General features: G+C 50.4%; 1 protein-coding gene across 5 annotated transcripts in view; it reads left to right on the top strand.

The window, feature by feature from the left end:
• LOC100229124 (opioid-binding protein/cell adhesion molecule homolog) overlaps window positions 1-14,437 on the top strand; it is a 298,937-nt gene that overhangs the window by 269,557 nt on the left and 14,943 nt on the right. For all 5 annotated transcript variants that reach the window (XM_030290838.4, XM_002197158.7, XM_030290836.4 and 2 more), the window contains one exon: window positions 5,456-5,688. In XM_030290838.4, coding sequence (XP_030146698.1) covers window positions 5,456-5,688 — 233 coding nt within the window. The remainder of the gene's footprint in view (window positions 1-5,455; window positions 5,689-14,437) is intronic.

Below are 14,437 nucleotides of genomic sequence, written 5' to 3'. Positions count from 1 at the left end.
GAGTGGACAGACCCATGATTGTGGGAATCCAGGGCTTCCCTCTGGCTGCCCTGGAAGGTCTGGGACCCTGGCAGGGGTCAGGAACCCCCTTGGACAGAGTCCCCAGAGACACTGGCTGTGATCTCTGTCCATGGAAAAGAGTTTTCAATCTCACAGGATGAATTACCAGCTCTGAGTGTTTGATATGAGTAATAATTAAGTGGCACGGGTGCAAAAGTAAAATTTTAGGTTTCTAGATTAGGGGCCCAAAGGGGACAAGATGGAGGAAATTGGGTGTGCCTTGTCCTTTTTCTCCTTCTTCATGCCCTCCATGTTTCACTGTGCTGTTGGCATTTTTCTGTTGGTTTAGGCTGGGGACACACTGTCCAACGTAGGTGACAGATATTGGCACGTTATTGTAAATCCAGCACAGGTAGTTTCTGGTATTTGATGTTTGTACCATCCCACTGAGGGCAGAGCCCCACACGCTGCCCTGCAGGACAGAGCTGCGGCAGGGCAGCAGAACACGTTAGAGATAAACAGAATAAACAACCTTGAAACCAGCACAGACCAATTATGGCTTCTTTGGCAGAGGGGCAGACAGAGACTTTCTACAATCTCGGAATCATCAGTACCACAGATTCCGACACATGATGAAAGACAAAGTGCCTTGTGCCCTCCACCCCCCTAATAAACAGCATGGAACAGTGATGGAAGCTCAGGTGGCGCAGTCCTGCCCTCGGGAGCTGCCATGTGACACCTGCAGGTGCCATTGTCCCTGCAGATAATGTGGTGGGTTGCATTGTTGGGAGAGGATTAGACGAGCAGCAATGTTTTGATGGCCTGCTTCTCATTTGCATCTTGAATGAAGTGGGAGCACAGCCAGGTTCTGTTCTTTTGTGTTTACTTCTGAGGAAATGTTTTTATTTCTGATGATTACAAATAAATCTCCTCTGCCTTTGCTCAGCCACCCAGAATAAAAAACATCCGGTGCCCCTTAACTGTGTAGCCAGGGCGAATATTGGAAGTGCAGGAGAAATCCCATTAGGAGTCCCTGGTAAATGTAATTAACAATTTCTTCTCAAAGACAAGGGTGTTTGTTCTGCCCCTGTGACAGGTATTTTTGGTTGGAGGCTTCCCAGGGTGAAGCACACCCGGTCGCTGTCGAGGGGCTTCACTCCTGATCTGGGTGAGCTATTTTAGCCTCTGAAAACTGGGTCAGCTGGCAAGTTTGCAACTGGTTTTGGCATCTCCATTTGTCATCCTGACGAGACGTGTTACCTACAGGAGAGAGAAGCAGTTTGGGGTTGAAGGGCCATAGAGGAGTTTAAAAGTAGAGCATTGCTGGTTTGAACAAGGAAACAGGAGAGGTTTGAATCCTAGAATCATCAAATGTCCTCAGCTGGAAGTGACACACTTTACCATTAAGTCCATGTCCTGGCTCTGCACTGGACAACCCCAAAAATCCCAGCATGTGTCCAAACAAATGGACAAGAAATTTGGGTTGATCCATTCCCCCAGCCTTTTGGCAAAGACAGGGACAGGAGGTGTTGGGTCTTCAGGTACAAACATGTCCCCTGGGTTTCTTAGGATGTGCATCAATGTCTTGGGGTCCCATGCATCCCATTCCTCAGAATATTTTGCACCCATGCAGAGGGTTTTGCAAGACTTGCTGTATGGTTCCATCTCTTTTTTTTCTATTTATCCCTCCAAATTACTGCCAGAAAACTTGTGCTGACCCTGGACACAGTTTTTCCCTCACCATGGGGGAGGTGTTGAGGGCAGCCCCAGAGTTCTCCTTCATGTTCAGCCAAGTCAGCAGTGCAGGAAGGGTCGATGATGTGGCCAGAGAAGGCAGGGGATGAAGGTGGAGTGTGTTACGGCTCAACCCACACGTAGGAGAGGCACTGTCAGTGTTCATTGATGGGGCTGGGAAGGAGCCTGCTGTGGGAGCTATGTAGGGTCTCTCCTAATAGGTGCAGGAGGAGGGAGACGGGCGCTGTGTGCTACCACACACAAAGAGCATGTCAGCTGAGCTATCTGTATTGTTGACACTAAGTGAAATAATTCCACGGCAAGCTTCAAAATTAGCATTTAAGAATGAGGAATAGGGACAATTAGAGGGGAAACAGCACAGCACCGGTGCCCCCAGCTCCCGCCCTCATGCATCTTCTCATGCTGCTGTGTTCAGGTTCATCACCCTCGTCTCTGGTGGAGCACTGGGATCCCTACAGCAGCTCTTGTCCTCCTGCAGAGTGAGGGAATCAGTATGGGTCTCAGGAGATGAAGCCTTCGAGAGCCACATGTATCATTGTGAGCACTGTGGGGGCCAGAGCTCCAGCAAAGCCTGGCATCCAAAGCTCCCCAGCCACTCTGGAGGAACAGCAGCAGTGCTTGGAGGCACTGAACGGTTACAGATGGTGAAAAGTCTCTACTCAAAGGCAATGAGGGTGTAAGTGGGATGCAGAGATGGAGGAGCTGATGGGACTGGTCACGTTGTGCAAAGAAGGGATGTGTGGGGGCACTGGGTTGCAGCGTATGCTGGGTGCTGATGATATCATTCCTGAGATATTCCCCCTGCCTTGCTGATGGGTTTTCTCCAGGTAAACTGCAGAGCCAGAATAAGTTTATTTTCCTCCCATGTGACAGGCGCTTTATTGTCATTTGTCCCTTCTGGACTTGTAAGGCAGTTTCTGGAGATGGATACGGTGCCTTTAGGAAACTGTTAATGGGGGTTTGTCTTTGGTTTTAATTAGATCCCTTCAAGGGAAAACCTCCTGGCCTGCTTTATTATCCAGCTTTGTCAGAGCTTGTCTGCTTTATCTAAACACTTTGCAGAAGTCTCTTTACCTGTTTGCTTACTGGAGACATTATCATAATCCTGGTCAATTGGAAATGGGGAGCAAAGACGGCTCAGCAGACAGGCGAGTGCAGTCAGCTTAGCAGCTAATGGAGATCACTTTCCCAGGCAGGTAAAGAAGCTGATGAGGTGCTCCTTGTGCCAGAGTATCCGTCGGTATTCTCTTTGTAGTGCCAGTTGGCAGGGCATGGGAGAACTGTCGGTGGGGAAGTGAGGTTAGCTGAGAAGGTACCTCGGGAATGCCATGTGCTCTGTGCCAGCTGATGGGTGGGGCTTTTTTGCTGGTGGTGGTTCTGACATATTCCCAGGAGGCACAGGAGGGCTGTTTTTTTGTCTGGTTGTCTGTAGCTGTAGGAGACAGTCTGGGCTCTGGTCTGGAGAGGAGCATGATGCTGCACAAAGCCAAAGGGACTTGGTTCTAAATTTGCTGTTAAATGGCAATGACTGACAAGTGGGCTTGAGGGATGGGAAGGAGGAGCCTTTGCCTCCTTGCTCTTGGCATGGATTTGTTACAGAGGTCTCAGAGTTGCTGCTTCCTGCTTGTTCCAAGTGGTTTTGAGGACAGTACCAGTCACCAGCACCACGGACAAGGCAGGGTGATGCTGTCCTTACCCTCCCTCCTGTGAGAGTGTCCACCTGGGGCATCCCTGGGTGCTTGTGCAGTGCAGCTCTGAGATGTAAGTGTGAGCTCTAAATGCAGAATGAACCACCCCAGTTCTCAGGTGTCCTGGACTGGCCCCAGATCTCCTCGGGAAGCACATTCCATATGCAGCAGCCAAAGCTGGGCAGCAACAGTCAAACGTACTCAGCGCCAGCACGAGCGTCTCATCCCTGTCACTTCAAACCCGAGTCCTTGTGCTTCACCCCTAATGAGGGGACCCGAGAGTACCTCGCAGGGCTGTAGTCTGGATATTTATATGAGCGCAGACATGCAAGTTGTCTGTTTTACATATTGCTGCCCTGATTTTTCAGTGCACGCAATGAATAATTTACAGAAGCCGTGTGTAAGTATCTCTTTATTATTCATTATAATGAAGTGAGACAGCAGTAATAGTCCACTAGACTGGAATCCCCCAGGGCCGAACTTTACTCGGCTGTGCTTAGCTCTCCCCCAGTTAATTTGAAGGAAGAGAGGGCTAGGCTTGCTGACAAGGACAACGCTGTCTGCCGGCACAAGGCTGCCCTGGTCTGGCAGAGCCGAGCTGGCGCCGGGGCATGTCTGACACCAGGCAGGCTCCCCTCGTGCCGGCGGTGCTGCGGCAGGCGTGGAGGACCATCCGTCTTTCCCGGCGTCCATACGTGATGTGGCTGGCAGAGACGTACAGCTCCTGCAAAGGGAAAATTACTTGTTTGCTGGAGAATATATGGCTCGTTCCTCTGAACCGAGCACCCGGGGGGACCCTCAAACATGCCAAGTATCGCCCCTTCCCTGGGCCCGATTAATAATCTCGATCGAGGTGATGCTCGGCAATTTCAGCAAGGGAGGCATATAACACCCCCAGAGCCTGGGCAGGAGAGGCACTGGATGGGGACGAGGACAGGAAAAGCCTCCCAGCTGCTCTCTGAATTTACAGGCATGTGGAGAGGGACTCACATGAGTTCCTTGATTGACTGTAGGTGCCTTTTCCTACGATCTTGGCTGCACAAAGCTGCGGCAGTTCTGCCACTGCTGGCACTAGCTCACGTCTAGCTTGATTTTTCCTTTTTTTTTGTGCCAAGAGAAAGCTTCCCTAGCCTGGTCCTCAGGTGGCAAAGGTGAAGCTCCCAAAAGATGCTGGGCTCTTAATTTAACCAAATGCTCAGAGCTTTTACTGCAGACACCATGGCAGCAGCAGAGAAGGCCACAAGTAGATAGATGGAGAAGAATCTATCAAAGAGCATGAAAAAACCATGTTTTCCAGGAACATTTTAACTCCCTTCCCCCTCATCCTATTCTTTGCCAAGTGTAACTCAGCACTGTGGACCAGAGCTGCCGAGTTCCTGCACGTCTCAGAGCAGGGAGGGTGGGAGCCAGGCAGGAAATAAATAATGGAAACGACCGCGTTGTGTTTTCAAGGCACTTGTAGGATTTACAGCTGCTTATCCAAATGTTCCCTTCCCTTCCCCATGTGCTGGCTTGGCCGTCTCCGGCTGTTTCTCTTCTTCCCCTCTCCCTGTGCGTGTGCTGTGGCCCCTGTCCCCAGCAGTGGGGGTGTTTATCACCCCAGGGATGGCTCGAGGGCTGTGCCGACAAGCTGAACTGTCAGCACATTTTACAGCTTCATCTGGGATTCTCAGTGCACAGCGAAGGCAAGGGGGGCTGTGGAGGTGGGTGAGAAGGAGGATGGAGATGGTTTGCCTTGCTTGCAGAGGTCAAACAATGGGAATTTTGTCTGTGGTTCCCCAGTTGTGTGTGAAGGAAAAAGGGAGGTTTTATTTCTGGTGAACCCACTGTTTATGTGAAATCTCACGTTATGGGGGATGTGGAAACAGGGAGCACAACCACAACATGCAGCATCTCCATGCTGGCAGAGCTGGGCAGCCACATTCCCATCCTGCTCCCATCCCTTTCAGGGACCAGGGATGCTCTGTGTGTGTCCCGTTCCGGGTGTGTGACCCTCTGTGTGTCCCCTCCAGGTGTACTGTGGATGAGCGTGTCACGCGGGTAGCGTGGCTGAACCGCAGCACCATCCTGTATGCCGGCAATGACAAGTGGTCTATAGACAACCGTGTGGTCATCCTGTCCAACACCAAGACCCAGTACAGCATCAAGATACACAACGTGGACATATACGATGAGGGCCCCTACACCTGCTCTGTGCAGACAGACAATCACCCCAAGGCTTCACGCGTCCATCTCATCGTGCAAGGTAGGTCAGAACGTGCCTCGTGCTGTTACTGGATGGTCTGATCTGGACTTAGGAAGGGCTTGGAGACCCTCTTGGTAGTTGAGTTGAAGCCAACATTAGCTGTTTCAGAGATTGCATGGCATGGGAACAATGGTGTGGACAAGTGCCCACCATGCCAGCGAGGAGATGAGCGTGCATGGTGTCAGCCTTGATGTGTTCTGCAGTTGTCACATGGGGCAGAGAACACCTGAGAACTGGCAGTGGGGCTGCTGAGCTCTTCTTTATTCCCCCTTTGCCTGTCTGTGCTGTGAATTTGACCTGTCTCCACTGCTTGGAACCATGTTGCTCAGCTCTCTCCATCAGGAATTCGTTAGTAAGGTGCTCAAGCACACATTCAAAGATGCTTCAGGAGGGCGAAAAGCAACATCCGGCACAGAGGAGAAGCAGAGACCAGCAGCACAAGGCTTTGGGGAGAGAGGTTGAAATCACTGTGAGGCCGTGAAGGGCTCTTGGCACAGGGCTTCATAGGCAAGTATCAATATAGCAGATGCTGTTGGGCTGCAAAGCAGTGTACTGAGGCTGTTCTGATGGGGGGATCCAGGTGCTGGCAGATCAGAGGGGCCAGTAACTCTCTGATGGATGCTGCCTCTGGATTCCTGCAGCTTTGCACCAGCTACTGGCTTTTGTCTGGTCTCTAGATTAATTTTTCAGCGTTAGTGTTAGTTCAGGTTAGATAAAGATAATGAAAGTTTCCTAATCCTCTTAAAGAAGATTTATTTGGCTGAGTAGAAAGCTCTTGGAATACAATAAAGCGTGTATAAAACCAGGACCTAATCTTTCCTTTAATTTCAAACAGCTGATGGGTATTGATTTTGCAATGAGCAAATCTGAAAACTTTCTCAGCCTCGACACATCTCTGAGAAGCCCCCAACATAGTTATGTATGTATTTATGTACCCTTCTCATTGGCTAGGGGCAGGGGTTGATTGTGGTCACCCATCCAACAGGTTTTCCTGCCTGGTGGTTTTGGGAATGTGTTGGGAAACCCCAGAGAGTGTGCACCAGGCTGTGGTGAAGAAGGGGAATGCTCACCTTGGGAAGAGGGAAGCAGAGATCCACTGGAAGCATCCCTCCATCCCCTTGTTCAGAGCTGTCCCTCTCCTCCTTTCCGAGCTGTGTGCGAGCTGTCCATCTGTGAGGTTTAATCTGTTTATCCTGTCTGCTCTCTAATCGTGCTAATCCATCCAGTCAACACCGGTGAAGTATCCGAGTGCTTTGCACCTAATAAAATCAGGTGAACTGGCAGCGATGCCCAGCACCCACTGCCCTCACTCCTTTCTCAGGGTGATGCAGGCACTTGCCAGGCACAGCCAGGTGAAGGTGAGAGAGAGTTTGTGCCCAGAGTGACAATCTGGCAGTGAGGCATTTCCTAACTGTGCTGGGGAAAGTTTTCTTCCTGGTGTGAGCAAGTCCTGTTGAATTGCTCCCACCACAGTGACGACTGTGGTTCTCAGCAGTGTCACTTCTGCACAGCTGGAGGGAAGCCTGAGAGGAACTGGGGGTGCAGGCACAGGTCAAGTGGTCCATGCTGAGCAGTGTCTGTACTTCCCTTTCAATGTGTTAAGCTCAAGCCACACGGTTTGCTCAGCTGAGAAAATCCATCTGTAGGTGCCTTTGATGGTGGTGATGAGACAGGCAAATCCTCCTGTGCTCTGTTCCTAATTCAGCCTGGGAAGAGAAGTTTGTGTGCAGATGCCATAGCAGCCATCCAGGATCTGAAGGAGCCTGCAAAGAAGTCAAGAGGGACTCTTCACCAGGAATTGCAGTTAAAAGGAATAATGGGTTCAAACTGAAAGAGAGGAAAATTAGGCTTGATGTAAACGAGAAATTCCTTCCTGTGAGGGTGGTGAGTCCCTGGCACGGGTTTCCTTGAGAAGCTGTAGCTGCCCTATCGCTGGAAGTGTTCAAGGTCAGGTTGGAGCAGCCTGGTCTAGTGGAAGGTGTCCCTGCCCATGGCGGCGGATGGAACAAGATGGTCTTTAAGGTCACTTCTAACCCATGCCATTCTGTCATTCAGCTCCACTGCAGTTCCTTGTTGGCTAAATTGTTCTTTTGTTTTGTCTGAGGGTGAACAACACACAGTCCTTTGCTCAGTGCTGAGAGGAAAGGAGTGATTTTCCAAAGATTAATTTAGTCCTGGCTATTATTGCAAGCAGAGCACACACTTTACAAGGATGGGAGAAAAGACCTGTTTCTGGCCTCAAAATTGAGGTTTAGGTCTGTCCTGTGTTTTTTGCCCTCACTGTGCCAGCAGGATGCCAAACAAGCAGTAATGACCAGTTAGCAACTATATTCAGGTCAATTAATTTCTATTTGTATTTTGCAAAACTATAAGTTGGCCGGAGAGAGTATTGATTCTTTGTGCCCATGTTCAATTGGGTTTTAATTGTGCTACTGAGGGGCCCGGCCTTCCCTCCCAGCAACCCAGCAATAAATCTGCCAGGGAATCGCTGTCAACAGTAAATGTGTCTCTTAGTAGCACTATTAATATGTCTCTTGCATTGGTTCATTGCAACAGCCGTTAACAGGGTTTATAAGAGCGTAGATGGCAGGAAGCCAGAGGGGGTTTTTTTTGTCTCCCTTTTCCTCTTTTTGTCAGGAGCTGCCTCGTGACGAAGGGATGGATGCTTTCAGAGATATATGTGGTGTTTATGGCACGCTGGTGTGTTCTGGGGAGAGTTTGGGATGAAGAGAGAACAGGCATTTAAGCTCATATAAGAGAAAATGAGCCACCCTGTCCTCTTGTCATAAAGGCTGGAGTGGAGCTGAAGTGGGGTGGACCTTGAGAGCCCTCCTGTTTCTGGGGTGAGCAGTGCGAAGGCCACCTCTCAAAAAGGGGGAGAGGGAGAGTTTCTGAGAGGTGCAGGCTTTCAAGGAGGAGCTGGGAGACCTAAATGGCATCATGTTCCAGGATGGGTTTTGGACTGAGGAGTTGGCAGACCATAGGCAGGACACAGCCCTTCCTTCATGGCTTGGGCAGCTTCAGGTTGTACTTCAGTCTGAAACGTGGAGCTCAGGGTGAGTGTTTCAGTGGAGGCTGTGAGCTTGGGATCCCTTCTGGTGGAGATTTTGGTGGTGAACATTGGTACTGGCCATCCCTACCTAACAGAGGTCTTTATTTCTCAGATGTCCTCTGTTTCTGATTCATTTAAAGAACCCTTCCCTGTACTACCTTAATCCTACTCGCCTACTGAAACTGCTCCCAGCTGTTGGCATTGTTTCTCTTGTTTCTGGTTGGCACAATCCATTTCCTATCCTGATGTTTGCTGCTTTCCTCGCCCTGGGAACCAGGACAGGGTTTGAAGGGCCATGGTCGGTGTTTACAGAGTGTGTTACCCAAATGCACCTGGGGATGCTCTCCTGGAGCTGGTCCTGTGTCTCACTCGCTGCCTCTCAAAGCAGCACCAGTATAGATGGAGCTTCTCCATCAGTGTTTCAAAACCAAACTGAGTCTTTTATTTTCTCTTGTGATAACAACTGGCTCCTTAGGGCTCTCACAGGGCCACATTTGAGACCTTATTGAGATCTTCTTTGATCTCAATTGAGATCTTTTTCTCCTAAGAGAAAAGGTTGGATGAAAAGTTAGAGCTAGACTCCTATCTCAACCTTCCTTCCTCCCTGAAGGGCCAGAGGATGGGCAAGAGAGTGAAAACAGCCAAATGAAGGTGATGCAGAAGCAATGTGATGGTGAATTCAAACACAAAGCAGCCCAAAGAAAATCTGGAAGGAATAGCAAAGTTTGAAGAAGGAAGCAACTAGAGGGGGAAAAAAACCCCAAAAGAATAAAAGGATGAGAAAAAAAGTTCAGAGTCCCTAGAACAAAGGAAAGAGAGGAGGAAATGTGTGCAGACAGAAAAGCACTGGAGCATCAAAAGGGCAGGAGGCAGCAAAGGGGAGAAATGAAAGAGCAATGAAAGAGTGAGGGCAGGGAGAAGGGGAAGGTCTGGAAGGAGGAAGAGTTGGACTGGCAGGCAGAAAACAGCACAAACTGTCTAGATGGGAACAGACACTGTCCCTAAAGTCCCTCCTATGACATGCCAACCCAAAATCCGGATGGGAGAATGGGAAAGGGACAGGATGGGGCTCACCTGACAGCATCTTTGGGCTCCCAGTCTCAAAGCTGCCTGAAACTGGTGAGAAGGAGCCATCAGTATGTGCCACAGGGACCAGCAGCAACAGATGATTAATTACTGCAAAAAAACAAAACTGGGGAAGAGGAGGGAGAACTGGTGAAGTTGTTTCCCCATTATATTTCCGAACAGAAAGAACGTTTTAGCTCGTGCACAAATAGCTCCCTGGGAAGCACTCTCACTTCCTAATTGTTCATAAATTTACTGACAGGTGGTTACACAGTAGGTATAACACTGTGAGTTTCGGTTTTATTGCTTTCCCTGTCTCAACAGGAAAACTTGGAGAAAAAGGATGCACTGTGAGCAGTCGGGTGACTCCACCTGGAAAAGGGTGCTCCGTGCCTGTGTTTCATTTTTGCCATGTTCCTTCCTGTAAATCCCACAGAGAGTGGGATTCCACAGAGGGTGTTTTACTGGGGGTGAAAAGAGGGTGTTCAAGACCTCAAGCAAAGGGAAAAGGAAGATATGACCAAAATGCAATGTCTGTAGAAAATGTGAGGCCATGATGCGCAGCACACTTGGCAGGGAAATCTGACAAAAATCATTTTGTTGACCAAACTGTAGCTTTTAGAAGTGCTTAATCCATTATCTCAATAAAATCAGCTCTGATGAGCCTCTCAGACTGGGCTGTCACCAGAACGGTTCGATCAGAGATGATCATCATCGCTGCCAAGAAGCAACATGTTGTTAAAACTCTTGGTGTCACCTCCTTGCCCCAGTCACTTCCCCCATGGGAACACTGAGGTGCATTTGCACAAGGTTACTCTGTGTGTCCCTACAAGTATCTCCTGCACCACAAAAGCAATGAGCTGGAGAGAGGGAAAACATCCATTTCCACCTGCCAGCCAGGAGCTGGCTCTCAGGTGCCCCATTTAAGGACATCAGCCCCAAGCAGGAGCTGTTCTGGGGAAGGTCTCTTATTGCTGGTGCCTTCAGCAGACACACAGGGACCAGAGGAGGCCCCGGTGCCACCCTGCTGTGCTCCTCATCAGTGAAGGAGATGGAAAGCACAGGCAAAATGTGAGTTTTCAGCATATTTGACTCCTTTGTGCTGACTTTCTGCACGCTAATGAGACCTTGCACAGTGACACCTCTGACAGCCCCATCCTGCCTGTGCTGGGGAGGCTTGTGCAGAGCTGGAGATGCCTGGGGCTATAGGCAGCTGGGGTGCTGGGAAGGGAGGCAGTGTCATCTCCTGCAGGCATCTGACCCCTGCTAGGGTGACAGTCCCTCTCCCTGCTGGTGACAGCATCACCTGTCACAGGACACAGCCGGACACTGCAGCTGGAGAGGTGAGGGAGCTGCAGGAATGCTGCATCTCCCCAAAGAGGAGGTGTGTGAGAAGGGATGGAAAAGGATGTGCCAGGGCCGAAACACAATGTGCTGTGGGTGTGACAGTGTCCATGGAGGCTTCAGAGCTCTAAAGATGAGATGTCCCTCTCTGCTGTCCCTGTGGGGACCTGTCCCCCCAGTAGAGGTGGGCAAGTGGCTGTTGCCTGGCAGTTTGAAGAACCCATGGTTATCTGTCATCTCCCCTTATCAGCAGCGTAGGAAGACATCTCTTTTAATGGATTAGGAGCTAATGATGTGGAGGAGGGACATCAGTTGCATGTGTCAGCCACTGTGCTCATGCAGGCTCTCCGCTCTGAGGCATGCAGCAGTAATGATCTGGCAGCTAAAAATAATCCAGGGCCACGGCGGCGAGTGGCTCCGGTAGGGATCGGCGCTCCGGAGCGGCCGAGGATGAGTCAACCTGCACACGGTCGTGTGCGTCACCGTCATGTGCAGCCACCGATCACGCAGCCATTCCCGAGGTGCTGGTTTTTCTCCACATGGTTTAGCAGGGAAGAGGCGTCCCCGTGGGCAGTGACCATCCCTCCTCATGCTTGGGTGTCTGGTAGTGGCTCACCAGTCCGAGATTTCCCATTGTCTTTGTCCCCAGATGGGACAATGAGTGCAAAGCCACCGCTGGTGCCGGAGCAGATGACAGGATGGAACATTCTGGGAAGAGTCCCATAGGTATTGCACAGGACCTGGCGGTGTCACCAAGGTGTGATCCCATGACCAGCCCCATAGGGCCACTCTGGGAGGTGACAGGAGAGACAGCACCTCACAGTCCCCACAGATGGTGGCAGACACTGGCACATGCCTAGGTCCCACGAGAGCGTGGATTGGCACATCAGGCAGTGCAGGTCTCGAGTGGTAAAGGATGGAGATAAATCACGGGCTTATTGTTATTGAATTTAGTGGCATCGCTTTCACATTCAATTTCTCTCGCCAGCTTTCCGAACAAACAAGAAATTACAGTGCAAATGTATTTTTTGGCTTACCAAACCTTATACATTAACTTCCCTGCGATTAATATTACGCCGGGCTGACGAAACCCTCTGCGCGCCGCTTGTCCCTCCGGTGAGACCATGCCACTCGTCACTTCCTCGGGATTTATTCTTTATTCAATTTGCTTACAGTTGTAGACTTCTGTGAGGAAGGACTATGGATAATAGGGGACAGAGATAGTGTTCTGCCCTGTTTTTCTCACTGCAGCTGTATAGAGCAGAGGGAGGGAAATGTAGAGAACTAAAAGTAATTCAGAGAAAGGAATGCTGTCAGCAGGTAAAGGACTAGGAACAGCACCCACAATCATGCTAGAGGGCTGCAAGGCATTAGCAGGGCTGCCTGACCTGGGAGGGGACCAAGACAAATCTATAGGGGTTGGGAGAGCCTTTAGACTCCATGCCCAGCACCAATCCCAAGCTGTCACCACCTTGAGACAAGACAGCGTTGGTGGGATGTGCTTCTCAGGGCGGCCATGCCTTGGCCATCCCTATCTCATGGTATTGATGAGGTGTGGTTGCGGGCTGGCTTTATCCACATGTCATGTTTGCCATCAAACTTGCCCTGTCTGCATCCCTAAGCGGCCCTAGTTTCCACCTGCTCCTCCCATGGCAAACCAGTGTGTCCTTGAGACATCATCCTTTACAGCCCAGTCAGTGGGATCTATAAAAATGTAATCAAAGTCCTTTGATGTCCTTCTCCAAGTCCTGGTAACCTTGTAGGCAACGATCGCAGTCACAGGTATCGAGCTCCCCAGTGAGATCCCCGTGCTGTCCATGGGTGTCCCTCCACTGCACGTCCCTGCTGGCTCGCAGGGACATTCCTGATTGGATTAAGGCAGGCAGTGGAAGCATGGCCGTGCTTCCCTGGCCTCTGGATATTCAGGAAATGCAGTTCCCCACTGTGAGACCTGCTGGCATGTCTGTGTCAGCATCCTTTGCTAAGGGAAGGGCTTTCAGGAGGATACGTGGGTTTGTATGGCTTGGGGTTTTCTGAATGGGAGCACTGGGACTGTAGTGGTTATGGGCAGTGGTAATTTTTTCCACAGGAGTGAAAGTGTTTCTGTGCCCAGGAGGGGGACAGGCTCACATCTGTGCCCAGAGCACCAGTTTCTCCATCTTGTTTTGTACTTGTGGTTTGGGATTTAGGAAACAGGAGAGGGATGTTAGACTTGAACTGGAGGTGTCTGGGAGGGCAATGATAGAATGATGACTGTGATTTTCCTGATGCCCTGCATCACACACCAACACTCTAGTCCAGCATCTGCAGGCAAAATCACACGAAGAAGAGACAGGCCACCATCTGGAGCAGGGGTGGCATCCCAAGGTCTCAGCATCCACTAACAATGGTGATGTCATCTCAGACCAAAACTGCTCACGAGGAGGGCTGGTTTGCAGAGCTCAGGAGCAGATGAAAAATGCCCAGTTGTGGGAAGCTCCATCCTGGATGTTCTTGTAGTTTTCATATGTTCCTGGTACCAGTTTGAGGTGCTGTTACTGGAGGGAAGAGGTGCAAGGATGCTGGTAATATGGATTAGTGTTATCTTGTCTGAGTGAGGAAGGGCCATTTACAGCCTTCCTGGAGCTCATTGTGGCTGCGCTGTCAGAGCTGGCCGGTTCTGCTCCAAGCGTTAACTACGTTTTCCAGCAGTTGCCGGCACACACTTTTCATTTTTGGATTGCTCCTTTCCCCTGAAGGACTCAGACAATCTCCCTCTGCTATAACAGACTGTACTTCTATATTAATGTGTCAAGTTGCTGGGAAATTTACTGCTTTGCAGAACCCATAGGGCTGCAAAGCCCACACCACATCTTTGCCATGGCTCATCCTGCTGTGCTGCCTCTCCCGTGCTGGGAGAAAGGAGAACCTCCCTGGGAGTGTGAGGAGAACTTCCCAGGGGGTGTGAGGAGAGCCAAGCAGCCCCACTTTCCCTTGCAGGCAGTGCTGATGCTGACCACAGTGGTTTTCAGGTGATTATCCTGGAATCCCAGTGCTGCAGAAGAGTCCTGGGTGCAAGGGTTGGGCATCTGATGCCACTTGACCTGGGCTTTCAGCATATTTGTGCTTGGGGAGGGGGCACAGGGCTTCCTTTCTGGCTTTGTGCATACGGTTTTTCATTTGGGGAGGCTGTTAAATATGGCCTCATTTACTCCCTGGGGTGCAGACCCTTTAGGGGGTTGTGTCCGACAGCCCAGAGTGCCAGGAAGCAGCATCGGCAAGCGAGCTTTAATTGCTTTTTGCCATGGC

The sequence above is a fragment of the Taeniopygia guttata genome, chromosome 24, assembly GCF_048771995.1.
Source record: "Taeniopygia guttata chromosome 24, bTaeGut7.mat, whole genome shotgun sequence".
Taxonomy (NCBI): domain Eukaryota; kingdom Metazoa; phylum Chordata; class Aves; order Passeriformes; family Estrildidae; genus Taeniopygia; species Taeniopygia guttata.
The sequence above is the reverse complement of the archived record's forward strand: the minus strand, read 5'-3'. Positions and strand labels throughout refer to the sequence as shown.